Here is a 15,375-nt window from a genome sequence, read left to right on the forward strand (position 1 = left end):
CTACAGCTCTTCTGCGCATGCGCAGACGAGCTGTCACTGCTCGGGAGCGCGCTGAAGCGGCCATTCTGCACCATCCTCTGTTAGAGGAAGGTGCAGAAACTGGAGCTGCCCAGCGGAGAAGACCAGCCCAGCCCAGCAGCCCCGAGAAGCCTCCCAGGTAAGTGATGGGTCGGGGGGGGGGGCTGCCGCTGCGCCGGGCTGCGCCGGGAGGGGGCTGCCGCTGCGCCGGGCTGCGCCGGGGGGGCTGTCGCTAGGCCGGGGGAGCTAGCGCTAGGCCGGGGGGGCTGTCGCTGCGATGGGGGGGGCTGTCGCTAGGCCGGGGGGGCTGTCGCTAGGCCGGGGGAGCTAGCGCTAGGCCGGGGGGGCTGTCGCTGCGATGGGGGGGGCTGTCGCTAGGCCGGGGGGGCTGTCGCTAGGCCGGGGGAGCTGTCGCTAGGCCGGGGGAGCTGTCGCTAGGCCGGGGGAGCTAGCGCTAGGCCGGGGGGGCTGTCGCTGCGATGGGGGGGGCTGTCGCTGCGCCGGGGGAACTAGCGCTGGGGAGCCGGGGGCTAGCGCCGGTTACCTGCTGTCTGGTCGGCGGCTGCGGGGCGTCTGGTCGGCGGCTGCGATGCGTCCGGTTGCCATGGAGACACAGCTGGCGGCGTCTCGGGAGCGCGCACGTCGGGCTGCAGCGAGCGACTGGGAAAGAGCCGGCGGCCATCTTGAGGAAACTTTTATAACTTGCTGAAACGCTGGAACGGTAAGTACGAACCAGCTAGAAATGTCATTTACAGGGGGGCTTAGTAATGTGTGTTTAATGGGGGGGACTGGGCAAAAAAAAAAATTAACTGCTTCCTCGAGACATCTCCTTTAATACAGAACACAAACAAATCAACACAATCAAAATAAACTTATTAAAAATGTCTTCATATCAAAATGGTCTTACAATGTACAGAAATGCAATAAAAAATATTGGCCTCCAGTCACTAAAAACATCAATTGTTCCACAAAAATTAGATTGGTGATGAGAGGTTAGACGTTTTCCATGTTGTACGCCTGGCGGATGTTTAAGGTGTCTCTAAGCATGAGATCTCGAAGGCGCCACAATGCGTTTGCCATAGTTGTGTGGGCCCCTTTGCTCTTCAACCAATGGGAAGGAAGCCGGCCCTCCTGCTCTTTGGATAAGTGGATATCCCGTCTTCGAGCTGAAATGGGAGAGAAGAGTTAATAAGTAACAAGACCGCATGGCTATGGGGTTCTTGCCCCTCATCAGTGTATAAAGTAGGGTGTTGGTTAACTAGGTGAAATGTGGAGTGTTTAACCCAGTAAGGACAAGGCCCTTCTTTATTTTAGTTTTTTTTTCTCTTTTCAATTTCGTTTTTTCCTCCCCCCTTTTAAAAAATCATAACGTTCATTTATCCATTGACGTAGCTGTCTGAGGGCTTGTTTTTTGAATGACTATTTTTAAAAATGGTACTATTTAATGTACTGAAAAACGTAAAAAAAACCCTCTTATTGGAGTGTTTTTTCTGATGGTGTACACCGTCTGGGGTAAATAATGCATTACTTTGATAGCTTGGACTTTTATGGAGGTAACGATACCAATGTTTTGGGTTTTATATTTTTTAAATATGGGAAAAGTTTTTTTTGTTTTTTTCTAACTTATTAACTTTTAATTTTTTTTAATAATCAAATACTTTAAAAAAAAATGTAAAAATCAGTTTTTAAGTCCCCATAGAAAACAAGAACTTGCAATGGTTTGATCGCTCCTGCAGAAGGAGGTAATACCGTAGTATGACAGTATATCACAATCAGACAGGCAGTCTATCAAGCCACACCACAGGCATGGCTTGATAGGCACTCTGCCATGGCAGCTCTGGGGGCTTTCAGAAAGGGTACTTCACCCAAATTTTTAATTATTCTGTTTTTTACAGAACATTAAAGTTGTAACTAGAATAGGTCTTCCATATTACACGCTTTTACCATAATACAATACCTCCCCCATCACACCACACACACCAAGTCCAAAGCACGGGCTGGAGACATTATTTGTTTAATTACTGTAGATCATCTCAGACTTTGTTCTAAAAATTTTCCCCCCAGGGATCCCATAAAGAGTGATAAACATGTAGAGTATTAGGTTTAGAAAACGTGGAAAATGGTGGTTTGTTAAACTATTAAAATTCCAAGTCCACTCTTCGAGATCAGCGGACTCATCCAAGTTTTTAGCAATAGTTAATCAAGCATATGAGAGTAGCTTATAAATTATTAACCTGCGGTAATTTTGCCCAACACCCTTTATGTTAAACATGCTACCTAATATACCTGCCATGATTATGTATGGTATGCTACTCTCAAAGGTGTTCTCCTATCATTTTATTTTCAATCCACTCAGGGGGATCTGCAAGCACATAACAATTCAGGAAGAACAGACATCTTTATCAGACTGAACTAGTTTTATGTGAATGTTATTAATCTAGCAAAGCAAGAAAGAAAAGTGTGTTTTGAGTCCCGTCGAACCACCATGTCCCCCTTCTCTGCTTCAGGTGGCAGCCAAAATGATTTCCAATCCAACCAAGATTTTGCAGGCTTATGGTCAGGATGTCACATTCTGTCCTGACCATAATAGAAGCAGGGCAGGAAGTGTAGAAGTGTGGCGCTACTATTCAATTCAATGGGAGCAAAGCTGGCGCTCCTACTTCATGCCATGAACACTGACGACGACGTTTGGCACGGTGCATTTGACAGCAGGACGGACAATCGGCTAGCGGCGGATGAACTACTGATGGCCTTTCCAGGGAATAAATTGCTCCTGCAGTTATACTCCCTTCCATCCTTACCATATTCCATAACATACTGTCCGCTAACATACAGATCCTAGGCTGCCACTATGGTGATGCCAACTGGTGATTAAGCCTGGTGATCTTTGCTATAAAATAAGCTCCTGCCTTTGGAGTGCATTTCTGATTTTATCTGCGATTGCAGCACTGAAGGACTGCTGGAACTGGCATTGATCTGAGTCTTGGCATCAGAAAGAGGGCTACACATTAGGTCATGCTCACATGCGGCGAATTTACTGCGGGCTTTCTGCATGGAAAATCTGCAGCGTTTACAGCAGCAGCAAAGTGTGAGATTTTAAAAATCTCGTCCACAAGCAGAAAAAAATCTGCACTAAATAAGTGCGCAAATTGACATGCAGTGTGGATGGTAAATCCTTAGTATGGTCAAGGGTCACAGATCCAGGGATTATTCCAATTGCTAGATTGGAATAGGGAAGGAATTATTTTCCTTAAATGGGGTAATTTGGCTTCTCCCTCATTGGGATATTTTTTGCCTTCCTCTGTATCAACATTGGGGGTAATCGGCTGAACCAGATGTACATATGTCTTTTTTTGACATACTATGTAACAATTTACGCTGTGTATTTCCATCACAGATTCCACCTCTACAAATGAGGGCGTGAAATCTGCACCAATCAGTGAGGAAAATCTGAAGCAAATCAGCTGCATGTAAAGATACCCTTCCTGCTGTGCCCCCACCACAGATCTTGCTAGGCTACTAGCAATACTTGTGAGATGAAAAATACTTTTTTAGTACGATTACGGCCGGCCGCTCACAATATGTATTGTTGTGATTGATGGAGAGAAGGATTAAACAAATAAGATATTCACCAATTGGAGACGGACATATCTTGGTTTTGTTGCTCACCTGACAAGGTCTGGTCCCATTTGCTGATGCAGTTAGATTCTGCGGTTAACCCTTCAATGTATTTCAAGTAGGCTTCAGAATGCAGTAACCTTTGAGTCCTGGGAGGGGGTGCAACAAATATTGGGGTTGAAGGCTGTTGCATGACTGGCTGATTAGTTTGAACCTGACCTGGATATGGTGGTGGTGCCTGCTGCCCAGGGGGGACCAGAAGTCCCATCTAGAAATCAAGAAGAAAAAGTGATTGCAGTATCTGTAAACTATATCTAATGTAAGTAACAGTTCAGACTCGCTGTAGTGTAACCACATCTCAAAGTGTTCCCCCAAGTGCTGATCTCTGGGATCATTGCTATTATCAGGATTGTTCATACAGGCAGTCCCTACACCGGAGGTCCCCAACCTTTTATAGCCTGTGAGCCCCATTCGACTTTGAGTGATGGTTGGGGACCACGCCGAAGTCAAATATTTCCTGAATTCTAGTCAATCAGAGAAAACCATATAGACTGATGCATGTCAATTAAACAACCTGCATAATGTTAAAATCATAAGGCAGCAGTGCAAAAAATGACTACAACTCGCCATGTAACAAGGCTGATAGATAATGGTGTTGAACAGACTATTCTGAATAGATTCTGAAAATGACATTAGTTTTTCTTCATCAGGTCTGCTTATCAAGATATGACGTATGTCAGTATTAATATATACATGTACACATATTGTATTATACATGTAATGACTGCCAATCAGAAGCTGAAGATAGAAAGATAAAAAACCAAAGGAGCCTAAAACATGAATAGAAGAAATGTTTCTTCATTGAGAGGTTGATGGAACTACATTTCTGCGAATTCCTGCCATGACATTCGGCTGGATGCTTCACCAAGAGTCTGCCATCATATGTGTATCCTATCGTCTGCAGTCCTGTTCTTCGATGGCAACCAGTAGTCCTCCATCATGTGTGTATCCCATCGTCCACAGTCCTGTTCTTCCACAGTCACCAGTAGTTCTCCATCATATGCGTATCCCATCATCCGCAGTACTGTTCTTCCATGGCAACCAGTAGTCCTCCATCATATGTGTATCCCATCGTCCGCAGTCCTGTTCTTCCACAGTCACCAGTAGTTCTCCATCATATGCGTATCCCATCGTCCGCAGTCCTGTTCTTCCATGGTCACCAGTAATTCTCCATCATATGTGTATCCCATCGTCCGCAGTACTGTTCTTCCATGGTCACCAGTAGTTCTCCATCATGTTATCATGTTTGTATTCCATCATCTGCAGTCCTGTTCTTCCACAGTCACCAGTAGTCCTCCATCATATGTGTATCCCATCATCCGCAGTCCCGCTCTTCCACAGTCACCAGTAGTCAGCCATCATATGTGTATCCCATCGTTCACAATCCTGCTCTTCCACAGTCACCAGTAGTCCTCCATCATATGCGTATCCCATCGTCTGCAGTTCTGTTCTTCCACAGGTCACCAGTAGTCGGCCATCATATGCGTATCCCATGATCCGCAGTACTGCTCTTCTACAGACATCAGTAGTTCTCCATCATATGTGTATGCCATCGGCTGCAGTCCTGTTCTTCCATGGCCACCAGTAGTCCTCCATCATGTGTGTATTCCATCGTCCGCAGTCCTGTTCTTCCATAGTCACCAGTAGTCGGTCATCATATGCGTATCCCATCATCTGCAGTACTGTTCTTCCACGGTCACTAGTAGTCTGTGATGTGCAGCGGTGGCGATATGTATCATATGTACTAATGTAAGCAAATGCTGGTGGGGAAATAAATAACAGAAATATATATTGACATCAGGAATATCTCAAAAACTAGAGCTCCTGGAACGATGTATGACATGCAAATGGATGGGATTTCCGGAATCAGCGGCACAAAAATACCCAGAATAAGGTAAAAAATTCCAGGCACCATGAAAAAATTTTTGTTTTGCATTTTTTTTAGTTTCTACTGTTGTAACATGAGGATTATGGTGGCTAAGGCCGGTTCACACGACCATAAATCACAGCACGCCGCCCACATGAGGCACGCAAGTACGTGATGACAAGGCGTACATGCTGCGGGACGCCAGTTGACAAGTATGTGCGCATGATATGCGCCAAGATAGGACATGCTGTGATTTTTTTCTTGCACGCATATTTTGGGTGAGCGGCAACAAGGCCACCTATGGCAGATTGGAAGAGCATATTCTACACGCAAGACCCATGCGCAGAATACACTGTACTGACATGGCCGTGTGAGCCCGACCTAAGGCTACAGAGCATGTTTCTGTCACTTTTCCAGCCTTCAGGGGGTGATTTATGTCCTAACTGTAACAGACTGAGGTCACACATCATATTGTAGATTTTCCATTGATACTTTCGGCTTCTTCTAAGCACAATTCATCAGGATAACATGCACTAACAACTACTTACCTGCTGATTGTAAGGGTTAGTTCCAGCTGCAGGGGATCCCACCATGGAAGTTACACCCGGCTGCATGACTCCTGGAACCAATATACAGAGAATTAAAGGAGATGTCCCGCGCCGAAACGGGTTTTTTTTTTTTTTAACCCCCCCCCCGTTCGGCGCGAGACAACCCCGATGCAGGGGTTAAAAAAACCACCCGCACAGCGCTTACCTGAATCCCGGCGGTCCGGCGTCTTCATACTCACCTGCTGAAGATGGCCGCCGGGATCTTCTACCTTCGTGGACCGCAGCTCTTCTGTGCGGTCCACTGCCGATTCCAGCCTCCTGATTGGCTGGAATCGGCACGTGACGGGGCGGAGCTACACGGAGCCGCTCTCTGGCACGAGCGGCTCCATAGAAGACTGCTGAAGACCCGGACTGCGCAAGCGCGGCTAATTTGGCCATCGGAGGCCAAAAATTAGTCGGCTCCATGGAGACGAGGACGCTAGCAACGGAGCAGGTAAGTATAAAACTTTTTATAACTTCTGTATGGCTCATAATTAATGCACAATGTATATTACAAAGTGCATTATTATGGCCATACAGAAGTGTATAGACCCACTTGCTGCCTCGGGACATCTCCTTTAACATCAACCTTACACTCCTCATCAACTGCTTAGCGCTGAATAAAAGGCCATAAGAGGGTATGATGCCAGCAGAAATAATAAATCATACCCATTTCAACCATAAGAATATTCATGCTATGCAGGAGACAGACTTCTTTTTAGAGAGCGGCAGTCACTTGTACTGGTGGCGGTCTGTAAATGGTATAGTAACACTTCCACCTCCAACACACTCGTTTATTTGGGGCCGTGTGCCGTTTATGTTAATTCATTATAGGGGGCTATGCCGATCGACGTCTTTTCACATGGACCTCAAATCTCAACGCATGTCCTGTTCCTGTCCATATCACGGATGAGAACTAGGACATGCTAATGCACGTCTATGCTATGTTGTGTCCGTGTGAATCAGACTGCACACGGACATGTGCGGTCTCATGAGAGCTGCGCCCAAGATTCGGGTGCAACTCGCCCACATAAGAAGTGTGTACCCAACCTATGCCTCTCCCATATGCTAGTTTTCAGGCACAACATCTTTCTCCCCAAGAGGTCCCGGTCCCCCAAAATCTAGAGGTTATATAACGTTTTTGTTACTTTTTAAGTACACAGAAGTAAAACAGATCTATAAAAGCAGATAAATAGATTAAAAGGGTATTCCCATCTCACCTTTTATGACATATGCCATAAAAGTCTGATACTGGGGTCCACACCTATCTAGAGTTGTAGCCCCCACTGACCCTGGCCCGGCGGTATGGGGTGGCTAGAGGTGATCGGAAATTATGAAAATAGCCACATGCGTGGTTTCTGTAACTCCTATAGATATGAATGAGAATTATAGAAACAGCGTAGCACAGCGAGATACACCGTTTCCACACCTCTGGAGTTAGGAACACACTTCTATGGGAGTTACGGAAACAATGTAACCCAGCTGTGTGCAGTTCTTTCTTTCCATCAGGCCACCTTATAGACAGTTTTGTTCCAATCCCGAGAAGGGCGGACCCCTATAACATCCACTTGTCGCTACATTAGGGCCAAATGGCACATGGTTGTATTTTCGGGCAGTGTACTGTCTATGGGCTAATCACATGCACGATTCTTCACACGGACCGATAATCTCCATGAAAAGCTTGTAACGTGTCCTACTGCCATATTTTCATGGACGAGAGCACTCAATGTCGTTGAATATCGGACATCTCACCAACAGCTGTCAATGTGCTGCCCGATGCAAGATGCAGGCGAGAGTCTCAGATGCGAATCACAGTACGACCGTCTGCCTTTTGCCTAACACAAAGTTTCAGATGTCTTAAATGCTGGGATACAACGAGGGAGATTTAGGACACGGTCGGAAAGAAAAAAATAACTCTTTGTGATCAATAGCAATCCATCACAGCACAGCTTTCATGTTGTATTCTGCCGACTGGTTGCTACGGGCAACAAAGTTTTCCTTTTAGACAGCTTCCTATATCTGTCCCAAAATGAGGAGAAAATGGATAATATTTGTCCGGTAAACAAATCACCTCATGAAAGACAATGTTGTCCAAATCTTCTGCTATACGAACCAGAACAGAAAGCTACTAAAGGTACCGTTACATGGGATGACGGACGGGCGCACCAGAACTCGACAGCCGCCCCCAGAGACTATCTGCTTTCACACAGGAGTGATAGGACTTCAGAGAATAGAAGCGGAAAAGGTTGGAGATCGCTCCGTCCGCCTCCATTCACTGCAAACAATAGGTGAACCACTGACTCTTCATATGGGCCAATAACCACTTGGTTTGTAAGGGAGCTAAAAAACAGGCGAATCCGACAAATGCGCGATTTCTCGCTTGGTGCCCTGTCAGCCGACGCTCACCCGAAATCATTGCTTCCAGTGATGATTCTGGGGATAATCGCCCCGTGTCAGAGTCCCTCCCATCCCATCATGTATTAGTAGAATTCTACTTTCTTTGAGGAGACTGATCTTTAGAGAAGCTGTTCTCCTGGTAAGACAACTCCGAACATCTTCATGCAGCCTATAAGCTTTGCTATAAGTGCGATAGTCATTCGGAGAATGTAAGCGGAGCGTGAGGAATTGTTCCGGCGACCGCCATCATTCACAGTAAACAGGAGTCGCCCAAACAATGAGCGGCGTCTCTTTACATGGCCCGATTATTGCTGGGTCTTTAGTTCTGCTAGGAACCAAGTGACTGACAGGTGAGCGGCTTCTTGCTCGCTAGTTGGTGACCGCATGTACACAGGACGACTGGAAATTGCAGTTTTCAGTGATAATTTGGGCAATGATTGCCTGATGTAAAGGTGACTTTAGGGAATAGCCAAGAAGCTTCCGCACTTCAGTCGTTATTCAGATGTGGTGTATTTGCATCACGATTATGTAGCAAATTCCAGTACAATATAAGTGGATGGGGTTTTCAAAACAGGATCTGTATGTAGCAAATCGCATCAATCCCCCCCCCTTCACCCCCCAAACACACCCGTTTCACAATAAATGATCTTTTTGCTCCTATATTGTGATCAATTACTTATATAAACGTTACAATCACACAGAAAAAGTTCCATTCCCTCCGATAACTTCTAGGGGAGGATTTCGTGCAGACAAGTAGATTAATATCACAGTAGGCATTTGTACTTGGTAAGCTATGTCCTGAATATGCAGATGTGGTTGTCACAGCTGACAGACCCAAAAGTGGCTGCTACGGCTTCTACCCTTCCTCTATCAGCTCAGCTATAAAACACCCATAATACACCATAAAATACAGGGCTAAGGCTTTATTTAAAGACTGACACATAGAAGCCACTTGGCCATATAATCTAGTATTCGTATATATTGATCGCATTCCCTGTAATGTAAACATTGTTCTAGTTCAGCTGCACACCCCCTACACCTGCTGTCATAGACTATCAACCTCGTATGGTTAATTAAAGCGTAGACTCTACTGCCTAAACTGGAATTATTATCTTTTTAATGTAATGTAACTAGGGCTTATTTTCGAGGTAGCTTATATTTCAAGCCTCCCTGAAAGATCAGGATAGGGCTTATTTTTGGGAAACACGGTATTAGACATTTTTGGCTAGCTGTTCAGAGAAGCAGTTTTTATTTTTTGTAATCTCGTCAACAAATTACGCACACAAAATGGGTGTGCAGACAATGTACACTGAGAGCCTGAGTGCCTACAAGTCTGCAATGACCTTTTGTCACTTAGAAAGCATGAGGAAAGAAAACTACTGTGCCACTCCATGAAAAACATAAATAGGCTAAAAGGCAGCTACAGTCACTGTAAAGGCTACCTATACACGGGATAGCGCAATATTTCTCGGCCCAAGTATCGCAATCGCCAACATGCGGTTTTACTCTGAAGTGAAGCATTTTTCTGGCAAAAACCGCCTCCCATCACTTCTTTGAAGTAGCGGTCCTCTAGCGCAGTTTTTAGCCATGTGGAAGATTGAAAACAATGGGAAGCAGTTGCCAAAGAGAAACCTTGCATCGCATGAAGTGCAATGTGCTTCATTGTCCCATTGAACACAATGGCCGATGTGTTCTGAGGAACGCGAAAAGGTAGGACATGCCACATGGTGCAGGAAAACATTGCTCATGTATATGCCTCCATTCAAAAGAAGGGGGTTTATATTTGCGTGAGCTTTGTGAGTCTCGCAACACACCAAACTCGTGTGAGATTCCCGGCCGTGGGAAACCGGCCAAGGCCACTCTCACACATGTGTTTTTTACCGCGATTACCGTGGCGTTCTGAACACAATGGTGATTGCGGTACAAGGCTCCCATTGATTTCCATGGAGCCTTACAGACCTGTACTCGATTGCAGCATTTTCAAACACTGCGATTTTCGAGCACTGTCTGCTCTATTTTATTGCGATTAATGCATTTAATAACCCGTCAAAATTATGCGGTGGGTTAAAACCTGCTGTCGGAGGCCGTAACCCGAATCCGAAAACAGCGGTAAAACCGTGGCAAAACGCGGCAATCGAAATCGTGGTGTTTTGCTGATGGCACTTGTGAGAGTGGCATAAGGGTTCTTACCCACTTGTGTGTTTTTTGTTTTTTTTTAACGCTGCGATATTGCAGCTTTTTTTTTAAACGCAATTGTCAATGGGGCTTTCTAAATGTTGAAAACGCATCGCAAGTTTGTGCTTTGTGATTTTTGTGTGATGCGTTTTTAATAGAGATGAGCGAGCACCAAAATGCTCGGGTGCTCGTTACTCGGGACGAAATTATCGCGATGCTCGAGGGTTCGTTTCGAGTAACGAACCCCATTGAAGTCAATGGGCGACCCGAGCATTTTTGTATTTCGCCGATGCTCGCTAAGGTTTTCATTTGTGAAAATCTGGGCAATTCAAGAAAGTGATGGGAACGACACAAAAACGGATAGGGCAGGCGAGGGGCTACATGTTGGGCTGCATCTCAAGTTCACAGGTCCCACTATTAAGCCACAATACGGTAGCGGCAAGAGTGCCCCCCCCCCCTCCCAACAACTTTTACTTCTGAAAAGCCCTCATTAGCAATGCATACCATAGCTAAGCACCACACTACCTCCAACAAAGCACAATCACTGCCTGCATGACACTCCGCTGCCACTTCTCCTGGGTTACATGCTGCCCAAACCCCCCCTCCACGACCCAGTGTCCACAGCGCACACCAAACTGTCCCTGCCCAGCCTTCAGCTACACTCATGCCACACCACCCTCATGTCTATTTATAAGTGTGTCTGCCAGAGGAAAAGCAGGCACACACTGCAGAGGGTTGGCATGGCTAGTCAGCGACCCTCTTTAAAAGGGGCGGGGCGATAGCCCACAATGCTGTACAGAAGCAATGAGAAATCCAATCCTGTGCCACCTCCATCTGGAGCTGCACACGTGGGCATAGCAATGGGGAACCCATGTGCCACACACTATTCATTCTGTCAAGGTGTCTGCATGTCCCAGTCAGACCGCGTTTTTTTATAAATAGTCACAGGCAGGTACAACTCCGCAATGGGAATTCCGTATGCACCCACAGCATGGGTGGCTCCCTGGAACCCACCGGCGGTACATAAATGTATCCTATTGCATTGCCCATCACAGCTGAGGTAATGTCGTGCTTAATGCAGGTGGGCTTCGGCCCACACTGCATGCCCCAGTCAGACTAGGGTTCTTTAGAAGTGGACAGATGTAGTTACAACTCCGTGTGCACCCACAGCATGGGTGGCTCCCTGGAACCCACCGGCGGTACATAAATATATCCCATTGCAGTGCCCATCACAGCTGAGGTAATGTCGTGCTTAATGCAGGTGGGCTTCGGCCCACACTGCATGCCCCAGTCTGACTGGGGTTCTTTAGAAGTGGACAGATGTAGTTACAACTCCGTGTGGACCCACAGCATGGGTGGGTGCCAGGAAGCCACCGGCGGTACATAAATATATCCCATTGCAGTGCCCATCACAGCTGAGGTAATGTCATGTTTAATGCACGTGGGCTTCGGCCCACACTGCATGCCCCAGTCAGACTGGGGTTCTTTAGAAGTGGACACATGCAGTTACAACTCCCTGTGGACCCACAGCATGGGGGGCTCCCTGGAACCCACCGGCGGTACATAAATATATCCCATTGCAGTGCCCAACACAGCTGATGTAACGTCAGCTGTAATGCAGGTGGGCTAAAAATTCATTTGATTACACTGTAGGCGAGGGCCCCCAAAAATTGGTGTACCAACAGTACTAATGTACCTGAGAAAAATTGCCCATGCCCAACCAAGAGGGCAGGTGAAATCCATTAATCGCTTTGGTTAATGTGGCTTAATTGGTAACTAGGCCAGGAGGCAGCCCAGTTAAAATAAAAATTGGTTCAGGTGCAAGTTTCAACGCTTTAATGAGCATTGAAACGTATAAAAATTGTTTACAAAAATTATATGACTGAGCCTTGTGGGCCTAAGAAAAATTGCCCATTCAGCGTGATTATGTGAGGTTTCAGGAGGAGGAGCAGGAGGAGGAGGAGGAGGAGGAGGAATATTATACACAGATTGATGAAGCAAAAAGGTCCCCGTTTTTGATGGGGATAGAGAACGATGCTTCCATCCGCGGGTGCAGCCTACGTATTGCTTAGGTATCGCTGCTGTCCGCTGGTGGAGAAGAGAAGTCTGGGGAAATCCAGGCTTTGTTCATCTTGATGAGTGTAAGCCTGTCGGCACTGTCGGTTGACAGGCGGGTACGCTTATCTGTGATGATTCCCCCAGCCGCACTAAACACCCTCTCTGACAAGACGCTAGCCGCAGGACAAGCAAGCACCTCCAGGGCATACAGCGCGAGTTCAGGCCACGTGTCCAGCTTCGACACCCAGTAGTTGTAGGGGGCAGAGGCGTCACGGAGGACGGTCGTGCGATCGGCTACGTACTCCCTCACCATCCTTTTACAGTGCTCCCGCCAACTCAGCCTTGACTGGGGACCGGTGACACAGTCTTGCTGGGGAGCCATAAAGCTGTCAAAGGCCTTAGAGAGTGTTTCCCTGCCTGTGCTGTACATGCTGCCTGATCTCCGCGCCTCCCCTGCTACCTGGCCCTCGGAACTGCGCCTTCTGCCACTAGCGCTGTCGGATGGGAATTTTACCATCAGCTTGTCCGCCAGGGTCCTGTGGTATAGCATCACTCTCGAACCCCTTTCCTCTTCGGGTATCAGAGTGGAAAAGTTCTCCTTATACCGTGGGTCGAGCAATGTGTACACCCAGTAATCCGTAGTGGCCAGAATGCGTGTAACGCGAGGGTCATGAGAAAGGCATCCTAACATGAAGTCAGCCATGTGTGCCAGGGTACCTGTACGCAACACATGGCTGTCCTCACTAGGAAGATCACTTTCAGGATCCTCCTCCTCCTCGTCGTCAGGCCATACACGCTGAAAGGATGACAGGCAAGCAGCATCTGTACCCTCAGCAGTGGGCCAAGTTGTCTCTTCCCCCTCCTCCTCATGCTCCTCCTCCTCACCGCGCTGAGATATAGACAGGAGGGTGCTCTGACTATCCAGCGACATATTGTCCTTCCCCGCCTCCATTTCCGAGTGCAAAGCGTCTGCCTTTATGCTTTGCAGGGAACTTCTCAAGAGGCATAGCAGAGGAATGGTGACGCTAATGATTGCAGCATCCCCGCTCAGCACCTGGGTAGACTCCTCAAAGTTTCCAAGGACCTGGCAGATGTCTGCCAACCAGGCCCACTCTTCTGTAAATAATTGAGGAGGCTGACTCCCACTGCGCCGCCCATGTTGGAGTTGGTATTCCACTATAGCTCTACGCTGCTCATAGAGCCTGGCCAACATGTGGAGCGTAGAGTTCCACTGTGTGGGCACGTCGCACAGCAATCGGTGCACTGGCAGATGAAACCGATGTTGCAGTGTCCGCAGGGTGGCAGCGTCCGTGTGGGACTTGCGGAAATGTGCGCAGAGCCGGCGCACCTTTTTTCAAGCAGGTATGACAAGTGTGGGTAGCTTTTCAGAAAGCGCTGAACCACCAAATTAAAAACATGGGCCAGGCATGGCACGTGCGTCAGGCTGCCGAGCTGCAGAGCCGCCACCAGGTTACGGCCGTTGTCACACACGACCATGCCCGGTTGGAGGCTCAGCGGCGCAAGCCAGCGGTCGGTCTGCTCTGTCAGACCCTGCAGCAGTTTGTGGGCCGTCTGCCTCTTCTCTCCTAAGCTGAGTAGTTTCAGCACGGCCTGCTGACGCTTGCCCACCGCTGTACTGCCATGCCGCGCGACACCAACTGCTGGCGACGTGCTGCTGCTGACACATCTTGATTGCGAGACAGAGGTTGTGTAGGAGGAGGAGGGTGGTTTAGTGGAGGAAGCATACACCGCCGCAGATACCACCACCGAGCTGGGGCACGCAATTCTGGGGGTGGGTAGGACGTGAGCGGTCCCAGGCTCTGACTCTGTCCCAGCCTCCACTAAATTCACCCAATGTGCCGTCAGGGAGACATAGTGGCCCTGCCCGCCTGTGCTTGTCCACGTGTCTGTTGTTAAGTGGACCTTGGCAGTAACCTCGTTGGTGAGGGCGCGTACAATGTTGCGGGAGACGTGGTCGTGCAGGGCTGGGACGGCACATCGGGAAAAGTAGTGGCAACTGGGAACCGAGTAGCACGGGGCCGCCGCCACCATCATGCTTTTGAAAGCCTCCGTTTCCACAAGCCTATACGGCAGCATCTCCAGGCTGATCAATTTAGCAATGTGCACGTTTAACGCTTGAGCGTGCGGGTGCGTGGCGGCGTACTTGCGTTCGCGCTCAAACAGTGGCACTAGCGACGTCTGGACGCTGCGCTGAGAGACATTGCTGGATGGGGCCGAGGACAGCGGAGGTGAGGGTGTGGGTGCAGGCCAGGAGACGGTAGTGCCTGTGTCGTGAGAGGTGGGTTGGATCTCAGTGGCAGGTTGGGGCACAGGGGGAGAGGCAGTAGTGCAAACCGGAGGCGGTGAACGGCCTTCGTCCCACCTTGTGGGGTGCTTGGCCATCATATGCCTGCGCATGCTGGTGGTGGTGGCTCCCCAGCTGATCTTGGCGCGACAAAGGTTGCACACCACTGTTCGTCGGTCGTCAGGCGTCTCTGTGAAAAACTGCCACACCGTTGAGCACCTTGACCTCTGCAGGGTGGCATGGCGCGAGGGGGCGCTTTGGGAAACAGTTGGTGGATTATTCGGTCTGGC

General features: G+C 48.2%; 1 protein-coding gene across 2 annotated transcripts in view; it reads right to left on the minus strand.

Annotated features, from left to right (window-relative positions):
• Window positions 1-855: 855 nt before the first annotated feature.
• The window catches only part of LOC136621095 (protein polybromo-1-like), a 77,119-nt gene continuing 62,599 nt past the window's right edge, over window positions 856-15,375 (minus strand). For both annotated transcript variants that reach the window (XM_066596332.1, XM_066596330.1), the window contains exons 4-6: window positions 6,112-6,182; window positions 3,688-3,904; window positions 856-1,184 (exon numbers count right to left, since the gene is read on the minus strand). In XM_066596332.1, the coding sequence (XP_066452429.1) occupies window positions 6,128-6,182 (55 nt within the window). In that variant the 3' untranslated portion in view covers window positions 856-1,184; window positions 3,688-3,904; window positions 6,112-6,127. The remainder of the gene's footprint in view (window positions 1,185-3,687; window positions 3,905-6,111; window positions 6,183-15,375) is intronic.

Source organism: Eleutherodactylus coqui, chromosome 3, assembly GCF_035609145.1.
Source record: "Eleutherodactylus coqui strain aEleCoq1 chromosome 3, aEleCoq1.hap1, whole genome shotgun sequence".
Classification (NCBI taxonomy): domain Eukaryota; kingdom Metazoa; phylum Chordata; class Amphibia; order Anura; family Eleutherodactylidae; genus Eleutherodactylus; species Eleutherodactylus coqui.